Source organism: Monodelphis domestica, chromosome 5 (assembly GCF_027887165.1).
Source record: "Monodelphis domestica isolate mMonDom1 chromosome 5, mMonDom1.pri, whole genome shotgun sequence".
NCBI lineage: Eukaryota > Metazoa > Chordata > Mammalia > Didelphimorphia > Didelphidae > Monodelphis > Monodelphis domestica.
In genome coordinates this window covers 137,812,039-137,823,785 of record NC_077231.1, presented here as the reverse complement: position 1 = coordinate 137,823,785, position 11,747 = coordinate 137,812,039, and the positions used below count along the sequence as shown (strand labels likewise).

Sequence of the window (11,747 nt, the reverse complement as noted above, 5' to 3'; positions counted from 1 at the left end):
AGCCACCACCTATCTAGATTTCTAAGTCAACCAGAGATATTTAAATGAAAAGCTTGTCTTCAAGGTGCCTTTGGCAGACTCTTCCCTGCTCAGTCCTTATTTGCCTTGGGAACATGTGCCAAAAGGGAGATAGCAGCTGGAATAAAGGAGTTGAAATGAGCATTAGCTCTTGTATGCTCAGGATTCAGATTTTGAAGAAGAAATTAATTTGAGAGTTTTATGTATATCAATTCATGTCCTGTACAGAGTCACTTCAAGCACAGTTTTAATAGCTTTGCGCAGACATGGATGTCTTCCGAGAATATGAAAGTGTTTTATTAGCAAAGGAAATATGCATTACACATGTCCCCTTTAAAAACAAGCCCCCTTAAACAAGTAGGAAGAGCTGGAATTTCTATTAACCATTTCATTTACGCAGAAGCATAAACTCAAAGCACGAAAGTGCCTCTATAGCATTTAATTAGTAGACTACAGTGGAGCTAAGCAAGTGAGTGAGATAATAAAGTACTGGAAAAGCAAATGAAGAGGATTAAGGTATTCATTGCATGGGAGGGAGAGATACAAGTGAGCCTTCTCCATGTGGGCTGATACAGTTGGTAGAGTGAAATTGGTTTTGTCCTCCCCTTCCCCTTTTTGCTAAAGGCTTCCCGGACAAATGGTCCATGTCACCTGAATCTGAGCCAGTCTCTTTGAGTGCACTTGAGTGGCCATCTCCAGTCACTTGTGGCTATGGAATAGTATCAAAGAGACTTCTTGAGAGAAAGAATCAAGGTATATTTCCCCATGGGAATGATTGGTTTCTTAAGGGATCCTTTTTAAGCTCTTTTCATAGAGCCTTAAAAGCCACTAAGCTGTTGTCCCTCTCTTGAGGGACTTTTGCTAATATCTTTAAAGAGTTTCCAAATTTATAGCATGCATAAAAAGGCATTATGTGGGGGGAAGCTAGGTGGCTCAATGGTTTCAGAGCAGGAAGTCCTGGGTTCAAATGTGGTCTTAGCCACTTCCTAGTTAAGCCATTTATCCCCCACTGCCTCACCCTTACTGCTCCTTTTGGAACCAATACACAGTATTGATACTAAGGCAAAAGGCAAGGGTTTTTAAATTAAAATAAAAGGGCATTGTGTTAGATTTGCAGCCAAATAAACTAGTTTCAAATCCTAGCTCTTGCCATTTGCTACCTGCATGACCTTGGGCAAATCTCCTAACCTCTCTGCATCCTCAGTTTCCCCATCTTTGAACTGACATTAGAAAAAAATTACTTTTAAGGTCCCTTAAAATTCCAAACTTATGACCAATGGGGAGACACATGAAAGTATTAAAGTGTACAGGAATAGAAAATAGGTCCATAAAAGTTTGTCTCTGTCTGAGCAGCACACACTGATTTCTGTCGCTGGAATCTTCCCTCAGAATAGATGATTTCCATTTTTTTTTAATCCAGTGGAGGGAATAGAATTTAGGCCTCTGACTTGACTACAGTTTCCAGGGCCCTGGTGGAGCTATGTTTTCAGGCATGAGTCCAAGGAGCTGCCTACACAGAGTTGGAAGGAGCTGGGAGGCGCAGATGGCAATCACGTGAAAAGGCACGGTCTGAACGAGTGGGCTCACTTACAAAGTCTGGAGCTTGAGGCTGCTGTATTCCTCCCATCTCAGCCAGTGCCAAGTCCCGGCTGTTCCCCTTTTTTCCAAAGTCTTGTTTCATTTAATGCTGTTGAAGGAGGTGGAAGAGGAGGAGGAGGAGGACTGAGCAAATCTTAACATCACAGGACTTTGAAAAGACAGTCACCATCTCAGCCTGTTGCCAGATTTTAAAAATGTGACATTTTGCTGAGTGTAAGCTGTGTATCTGTTCCTTTTCTGTTGCCATTATTGTAACTTCAATATTTTCAAAACACCACATCAAAATGCCTCAAAGACAGACCAAAGCAGTTTGTTACTCATACAGCATGATTTTTAAATCTATCAATATACAAAGGTTTCCTAGCACAGAAATCTTTCTCTTCTTTCATGTCAGATTTTTTTTCCTTTACTCCCTTGGAGATTTCAGATTGATTTGATTCTCCAGAGGAAAACCCTTAAACCCAGTGGGGGCCTAGATGCTGTAGCACCGGAAAGGAATTTTAAGATGAATCAATAAAAAGAGGCATAAAGGCATTGATAGAGATCAGACCTCAGAGTCTGGAAGACCTGGGTTCAGGTATCCCCCTGGTACACACCTGCTGTTTGACACTGGGAAAAATCTTATAATCTCTTCTCAGTGCACTGGGCAACCTTCTAAGACTGCAAATTATAGAGAAGCTATCAATCCATATTGGCAGAGGGAAGGAAATCCCCTCTACCAGTGAAACCTCAGGGTTAGCCCCTAATCTTCTAAAAGGGATGATGAGACAATATTTGAAAAGGAGGTAAGATGACAAGGAACCAATAAGACATGCCAACTGACCTTTGTTCCATTTCTGGGAGAATTACTAGATTGGCAAAGGAATGCTATAGATATAGTTTCCTTAGGTTGTAACAAAACATCTGATAAATATCTTATATTCCTCCTGTGAAAAAGATGGCAATATGGGCTAGAAAATAATATAAAAGGAGCAGCTAGGTGGCTCAGTGGATAGAGAATCAAGCCTTAGAAATGGGAAGACCTGGTTTCAAACTTGACCTCAAACACTTCCTAGCTGTGTGACCCTGGGCAAGTCACTTAACCCAGATTGCCTAGCCCTTACCACTCTTCTGCCTTGGAACCAGTACTTATTATTGATTCTAAGGCAGAAAGCAAGGGTTTAAAAAATTGTATCAATGGTGTTAGATAACAACAAAAATCGTGTGTTTATCCAGTCTGCCAATGACCCAAAGCTAGGAGGGGAGTTAGCACAATGAGTGGCAGAGGAGGGATTCAGAAAGATCTTGACAGGTTTAGAACATTAGGTAGGATGTAGTAATAGAAAACTGAATAGTGATAAATGTAAGTTTCATGGAATTGAGTTCAAAAAACCAACTTTACCAGAATAAGATGGTTGTATGATAGGAGGGAAGTGGAAGTATGGCTAAACGTCATTTCATCAGAAAAGAATTGGGAGGATATAGTGGAAATACAAGCTCAAAATTAGCCCATATTGTGATTATGAAGAGAGGTATAATGTGAAGGGTTTTCCCCTGGTCAAACCACATCTGCAAGTATCATGTTCAATGCTAGGTACTACATCTTAGCAAAGATTGTCAGGGGACAGAAAAAATTACAGTCAAGGGATTCAGATTAATGCCATACAAGGATCACCTGGAAAAAATGGGGATGACAAGTCTGAGGAGGGGAGGTATTTGAGGGGCAGAGCAGGGAACGGTGGGACAAGATAGTTGCCTTTAGGTATTTGAAAGACTATCATATGAACATGAAGAATGAAGATTAGATCTTTTTAGCTTTATACCAGAGGAAAAAACTAGAAGCAATGTGGGGAAATTGAATGAATTTAGATGTTCCACGGTGGAGTGGACTCCCTTGTCAGTCTTGACTTCTTCCTTAAATGAAATTTTCAAACAAATAGAAATTTGGATTTGTCTGTTGTAGAGGGGATTCTTTTTTTTTTTTTCAGAATGAAGCAGAAATATATAGTTTTTGAGATCTCTTCAAACTCTGATATTCCATAATAATCAAATAATGCTGTGCCTCAGTTTCTTTTGTTCAAAATGTGGTCAATAATGCTTGCTCATTTCCTCTCAAGACTGTTGTGAAGAAAACACTTTTCAAAGCATAAAGTATTACATAAATGTGAGTTGTTATTTAGCTTGTCTTCAGGGTATTTGGTACAATATAGACAATCTCAGTTGTCAAATTTCTAGCTCTAGAAGACTTCCCATTTTAAAGAAAATTCTTATCTTAAAATCAATACTGTGTATTGGTTCTAAGGCAGAAGAGTGGTAAGAGATAGGCAATGGGAGTTAAGTGATTTGCCCAGAGTCACATAGCTAGTAAGTGACTGACCCAAGACCTCCTGTCTCTAGGCCTGGTTCTCTCAATCCACTGAGCTACAAAGCTGCTTCTATTCTCTCTCCCTCCCTACCCCCTCCCCTCCTCTCTCCCTCCCCTCCTTTTTCCCCTTCCCTCTTCCTCTCTCTCCCTCCCCCATCCCAATCTTTCTCTATTACTTTTGCATCTAAGTTCTATATAGCCAATGTCAAAATATCTGGATGAAAAGTTTTTTAAAAAGCAATAGGTTTTCAGCTAAAATAATTTAGATATTTGCACACATCTGGGCTATTGAATGAATTTTTCATATTTCATCCAGACATTTGGCATTGTGTAGAAAGAAACTTCATTTTCACAATCACATTGGAATTATTTATTGGTCTTCCAAGGCACAAAAGATTTTGTGGGATTTTTGCCATTTTGTAGCTGGCTAAGAATATTAATAGGAAAAGTATGTGGAGAATTACTGAAGTAACAACTTGAATGTGTGCTTTCATGCTAACAAGTTTCAGTGTTGTATGGAGAATGTTCTTTTATGCTTACGACTCCCCATTTTTAGTGCCTTCATAAAAATGATGACACTCTAGTAGTGTATGGAATTCAATTTTAAAAACAAATTGTGTCCATGGAGCCTAGAGAATGTTTATGCCACTTTGCACATGTAGGTGCTCAGTAGATGCTTGTTAAATGGATCCCACTATGCAGTACCGATAGCACACAAGGTTCAGAAGCCTAAATGCGACTCTCATTAATATGAGTGGGCTTGAGTAAGGACTCTACAATATTGTCCAGATTCCTAAAGGTTATAGAGAGTTTCCCAAAAGTCTTAGTTCAGTTTTCCACTTTAGAGCACTAAAATGTTTAGGATATCCAAGTATATAGATAATAATATGGTTACATATTCCCTTCTACTTGGGTTTATATATATCTTTTAACCCAAGTTACTTATGAATCTCCTTCCCTTATAAAACTCAACTCTCAATAAAAATAGTTCTTCCAAGCTTCTTTTTTTTTAAATGAGTACAATTCACAGGAATACTGATGATATCATTTTCATTGTAAACAGGTTAGTGGACTTTTGAACATATATAAGCAACAATTTACTTAAAAATGGCTGTCCCATTGGACTGGAAGGAAAGTATAATTATTAAAAAATAACTTCGCGGGGCAGCTAAGTGGCACAGTGGATAGAGCACCAGGACTGGAATTGGGAGGAGCTGAGGTAAATCTAGCCTCAGACACTTCACCTAGCCCTATTTGCTTAGCCTTTGCACTTCTGTCTTAGAGTTGTTACTAGGACAGAAGGAAAGAGTTTAAAAGAAATGTTTTTTCAACATCTAGATTGTTCAAGATATAATGATCGTCTCCTCTCAATTATTGAGGAACTGTCACCAGGGAAAGGCTTGCTTGAGACTGAATTCCTAGTAACTCGGTTCACCAAACATTTGTGGTAACTAGTCCCTAGATTGATAAGGCTTTTATCCTCTAGTTTTTGAGGATTATCTCAGTGGGATTATCTCAGGGGGTTATCTAGACCTCCATTGCCTGCCCTTCCTTATGAGACCCACTTTGAATCTGCTTCAGTGTGGGATGACAGGAGATGAAAATCAAATGAATCAAATCAAATGTACCTGTCTGGAACAGTATAACTACTACTCTAGTAGCGACGGGCCCCTTGGGGGAGGGGGACACAAAAAAGAAGGGGTTCCCCAGGGTGTATGCAAAAAGTATTTCTGGGATTGGAGAATGGGTTTCTTTGCAATGCTTTGTTTCGGGGCTCAGAATATCAATTTTTACCTAATTAATGAATAGGGAAGAAGCCTAAAGCTAATGAGGAAAATAACAATTAGGGACTATATTTAGATTTCAATGATCACTATTATCTTTCTCCATTGTGGATAATCAGGAATTGGCTTTATTGGAAGAATCTATTGAGCTATGCTTTTACAATCCTATAGTTTTCTAAATTATTTTTTCCCACCAAAAATTTTTGCAATAGAAATAGTATTACTAAAATATATAAAAATATGTTCATTGAGATTTTATGCACATCAGTTGGTGCCAAAAATGTTGTTGTTGCTGTTTTTAACTATTCAGGTTGCCCAGACTGTTGGTAAAATGTTTCCTCCCCACCCTTCTGCCGTTAGTGAAAAAATTAGACTTTCTGCTGTTGGCCTTCAGAAGTAGTTAGAGAGCACAAGCGGACACCCACATAAAAGACTTGGTATCTGTGTTTCCACATCATGAAACATGCCAGCAAGCACACCATGGCACAGAGCAAGTTGAGAACCATCTGGATGAGTAGGAAGAGTTTGAACGTGCTGGTGATGCTGGTGCAGTCACTGACATCCTGGTAAACAAAGGCTCTGCTTAGTGGATCCGATGTGGGCATTTTGCACTGGCAGGAATCGAGGGTGTCTTTGCAGATCAACTGTGTAAGCTGGTTGTAGTGATGGGCAGCAAAGGCCACTGCCAGCACACAGACAATCAGGCTTAGGGCACTCAGCAGAAAGTAGAACAGCTGCAAGAAAGAAAGGGGGAAAGATTTCCCGTTAGAGAGAACAAGTCATCCTATGGATAAAGCAGGAACCCCATTCTCTCCTCCCAAAAGCTCTTTGAGAGTAAGAATTCTGTTTCCTCATCTATAAAACACAAGAGTCAAACTTGATGGTTATGCTGTTTGTTGTTCAGCTGTTTTCCAGCGTGTTTGACACTTTATGCCCCATTTGGGGTTTTCTTGGCAAAGATCCTGGAGTGGCTTGCCATTTCTTTCTCCAGCTCATTTTACAACTGAGGCAAGCAGGGCTAAGTGACTTGATCAGGGTCACACAGCAAGGAAGTGTCTATAAATAGATCATTTCCCTTTTCTCCTGATTACCTTAGGAAATAAATCTAATAGTGTTATTGCTAGGTCTAAAGGTATCCACAGGTTTATCTCTGGGCATAATCCAGATTGCCCTCCAAAATGGTTGGATTCGTTCACAGCTCCACCAATAGTATATTAGTGTCCTCATTTTTCCACATCCCTATTCTACTCTAAATCTATAATCCTATGACTCCTTGGCCTCTTTGAAGTCATGGTTTTCAGCACATAAAAAGCACTCCCCAAAAAACTAAACATAGATCTAATAGCATAATATAGATACAGTCTTTTGCAAACCTTAAAGTACCATGTAAGTGCCAGTTTATTATTGTCTGTGACCTGGAGCACATCTCTTATTGCTCAGTAGAGGCTGGTGTATTTCATGAATACTGTCCATCTATGACAGAACTGTTCACATAGGAGTGCTATGGGAGCTGTAATGGGCAAACATTAAAGAAACTGGCCACCCTGAAAGGCAGATACTGTCTCTGTCAGAGGTGAAAGCATCTTCCCAACCTCCAGAACCCCAGATGTTAAGGTGGAACTAAGACTAGGCAATACAAGAGTGGTTTCTGCTGGACTAACAGAGACTTAGCCAAAAGTAATAGTAATGGGGCCACTTTTTCCACATCAATAAGTTTTTTTGGTTTTTAGTATAGGGTTCTGCCAGTCATGTTTAATTTATGTTTGCCCCAACACTTCTAGGGTTTCATCCCAATAGAGTTCTTAATCCTAGGGGTGCAAAAGATAAATGAGCAAGCATTTTACAACCATTAAAAAGGTGAAAACCATGAGCCTAGTGAGAAGAATGCTGATCCTGGAATTGGAAAAGAAAAAAAAAACAACCAAAAACCCATTGACCCTCATCCTAGTTTTGGCACTGGAGAATGATGGAAATTTAAGGGGAAGCAGCAGCAGTGATGAAGCATAAAAAAATCCCAGTCTTGGTAATTATACAGTCTGTATGATCCTGGGTAAATCACTGGAGCCTCATTCTTCTCTTCTGTGGGGATGGGACCATTTGATCTCTAGTGCCAGTTTCACTTCTAAAACCTTTTATCTGAACCATTCATTCACATAGACTGAGCCTCAACTGGAAAAGGGAGATCTACATCATGTCCAAAATGTTGTTCAAACCTTGACCAACTAGATGGCAACAACAGCAACAGTAATCAACATTTTTTGTTGTTCTTGTAGCCTAGACTCAGCTACCATAATGCTTTATTCACTTGTTCTTTCTCCCTAATATCTAAACAAGTGATGCATCCTGGGACAGCAGCTGGGAAAACTGAAATTTAAGTGTTCTATTATGAATGCAGTTGGGAGGGGACATAACCCCTACATTCCCCTTAGTTTGCCCTAGTGAGTTTGTATTTACATCTGAATTACCTCCTCTACTGGTAGGTACCATCTATCTCTGAGTATGTACATGTTGGGAAGTGGGAGTGGAGGATGGAAATACTGATATTTCCAGATTCTAATTTGGTGGTCTTAGTGAGGCTAAAAAACAGAGGAGTTGCTGTAGTTCTCTGAGGCCAAAACTAAATAGTCAAGGACATCTTAATAATCACAGAATCACAATCACCACCATTTTTAATTTTTGTTTTGAGCTTGTCATCTTCACACAAACCAAGTTCTCTCTTCAATAAAACAGCCTGCTAAGTATTCTTGTTTCTTTGAGATGGAACAAAGATTATTTACACGATGGAGTCCTTGGAGATATATCCTAGAGAAATACAAAGTGATTGCTGCTAAGGTACTAAAAGGCAAAGTAGTACTTTTATGATATCAGGGTGAAAACAACAGGTTGCTCCAGTTCCAAGAATTCTTTACACCAAGAATACAAATAATTATGCTCTCTACATGTGGGTATGAATTTTGCCCATATGTTTCCCCATAAATCCAAGAGTGTTGATGGAATGAGTAGCAATTAAAATTCAGATCAGATAATCACACTTCTTATCTTGTCCTTCTTTGCTTCCTGGTGAGGCAAAAGGAATCATAGGAAGAACTGAAGCTAATGTGGGGAAACTGACCACTTTACGCTGCCACCATCCCCACAGTGGCCTGTGGCTAGTTGCCAAGGGAATTAGACTGTGTCCCCTGCCCTAATCATGTATGATTACCAGAATCAGGGTTGTGAGACCAACAAGGAAGATAGTTAATAGTTAACTGCTAGCCCATTAGCTGCCAACAATTCCACAGGAGTAAACTCAGCTTTAGTTTTTCTCCCACTCACCGCCCTCCTCAAACCTATCCTTCCACTTCACTCTCTCAGAAATGAACACTATTGTGCTATTGTCTAGTCATTGTAGTCATGTCTGACTCTTTGTGATCCCATTTTGGGGTTTTCTTGGCAAAGATACTGGAGCAGTTTGCCATTTTCTTCTCCAACTCATTTTACAAGTGAGGAAACTGAGGCAGACATGGTTAAGTGGCTTGCCAAGGGTCACACAGCTAGTAAGTGTCTGAGATCAGATTTGAACTCAGGAAGATGAGTATTCCTGACTCCAGACACTTTATCCATTATCCACTTGCTGCCTGTTACACTGTATTAGCATAGTGGAAAAATCACTAGAGTTAGATTCAGAGGCTGTGGGTTCAAATGTCATATACTGGTACTGTGCCTGTGACCTTGAATAAGCAACTATACTTTTCTGGAGATCTCAATTTCATTATCTGTAAAGTAAAGGGTTTGGACAAGATGATCTCTAAGTCCCTTTCCATTCTAAATCCATGATCCTTGTTAGAGTCCTTTCAGATTCTATCTTCTTATGTGCACTGGAGTTCATATTTCTCCTGAAGATAACACATCTCTTGCCACCTATACCAAGTCTAACCACCGCTTCTTTCACATCCCTTTCCATGAAAGCTTGGGAAAAGGAATTCCCATATTTATTCATCCCCTTGTCACTTTCAGACTCTCCCTCATCAAATCGAATTCAGCAACTGCCTCTCTTCCTTTAAAGGTCCTTCCATAAAGCCATATCCTTATGGTCTAGATCACTCTTCTAACTCCCAATGTGCTTTTGCAACTGGCTCATAGTCTTCTGATCTCAGCTACTGCTCCCTTCAAACGCCTTGGACTTTCAGTTCCTCAGTCTTCTCAATGGCCATGATCTCCATCTCCAGTCCCCCTCAATCCCATAGGTAAGAGGGACATATGAGTAACTACCCCACACCCAAATCTGTCCCGGGGTGCCAGAATTCCTAAAGTTCATCTCCAGGCATGTTAACTACCTCTCACGAACCATTTTCATTTTTAATACTGGTTACAACTTAAATCACACACACACAAATATGCTTTTTCCTCACTCCTCCTCCTTAGGCATGCAATTTCTCAAAACATACATTTGGACCATACCCTGCAGCAATTTTATAATGATAATCATCCCTAGGGTCCAATCTGTAAATAATTCAAAGAGTTTTTACACACATCATTTTCTCATAATCATCCCAATATCCAACTGTGGTAGGATGGAAACAGTCCTGGTCTCCTATTTTTAATGAAAACATTTTGGAGGCAGTTAGGTGGCCCAGTGGATAGAGTGCCAGGTCTGGAGTTGGGAGGACCTGTTTTTAAATCTGACTTCAGACACTTCTTAGCTGTGTGATTCTGGGTAAGTCACTCAGTCCCATTTGCCTCACCCTTGCCCTTGGGTCTTAGAGTTTTCACTAAAACAGAAAATAAGAGTTAAAAAAAAAAAAGACATTTTGACTCAGAGAAGTTAAGATTAAAATCACAAAATACGTAGAAATAACATCTGGTTTTCAACATTGTTGCCCTTCTCTCCCACCTACATTGTCTTTGTTGTGGTCAAGTATATATGATACATGAAGTAACCATCTTATTTCATTTGCAGAAGCGACGGGAAATAATGTAGTTCCCTAAAATCACGGACCGCTTAATTTTTAGTAAATGTCTCCAACAGGCAATGTGCTATAAATGGTATCGCCCTTAAAAATGAATATATTTATATCCATGCATGCCACATATAGCGAGGCTGGTTCTTACACATGCATGTAGGAGCCACAGAATCAAGTTTTTTTTAAAAAATATATATATTTAGTTGATTGAAATAAGCCTGTGGACTGCGTTCCTTCATGTTAGAACATTTATCTTTCATGGCTTTTTCACTTATCTGACAGCAACAAGCTTCTGGGTTAGAATCTGCAATTTTAAATGAAGCCACTTGTTTTACCTCCACGACATGAATAACCATCAATAAAAGCGTTTGTGATGACCTTGGAAAGTCAGGCAAATATATCTTGATAAAATCCAAACTCAAGACATATTTGTCTTGCAACTGTCAAGAAACATCCATCTTTCAATTCACATGGCAGCTGGGGGATGGGGGCATATGGAGGGAAGAAAAGCTGGACCTATTGCAGAATTGGAGTCTAGTGGCAGCTCTCTCCCCTTCTGCTGGTATAAAGGAATTTCAGAATGTACATCTCTGTTTAGAAGCCCCCTAAATTTCATTAGTCCCTGACTGCAGCTTTTAAATGAGGGTGACTTCAGGATAAGGGTGGTACTATTTAAATTTAATTACCTTCCTCTCTGGCTGGGATTGTAAAAGGACTTCCTCTAAAGCATAGCTGAGGATTCAGCCTCAGCCAGTGGAGAGCCACCAAAATATCTCCTAAATGTGGGCACAAGGTAATTTGCTCATAAATACTCTCCTGAGGAATTTGCTGGGAATGTGTCTGCAAACCCACATGAAAATGGATGCATGTCTGAAAATCAAGAGGGAGGCCAAAGAGAATAAGGCCTGTGGAAGCTCAAGGCAGGCCTGACATCAGCAGACAAATCCCATGACAGCCCAAGAAGCAGTTTGGCAAAGGGCAAACCTGGTGGTGGTGTGGAAAGGCTGCCAAGGAGCCAAAATGTGTCCCTGCAAAAGACTGGGTTGTTTTTTTTTTGTC

General features: G+C 39.9%; 1 protein-coding gene across 1 annotated transcript in view; it reads right to left on the bottom strand.

Moving 5' to 3' along the window:
- Positions 1 to 289: 289 nt before the first annotated feature.
- Positions 290 to 11,747, bottom strand: part of SSPN (sarcospan) — a 59,202-nt gene continuing 47,744 nt past the window's right edge. Inside the window, exon 3 of the mRNA XM_001362721.5 lies at positions 290 to 6,479. Coding sequence (XP_001362758.5) covers positions 6,114 to 6,479 — 366 coding nt within the window. The 3' untranslated portion in view covers positions 290 to 6,113. The remainder of the gene's footprint in view (positions 6,480 to 11,747) is intronic.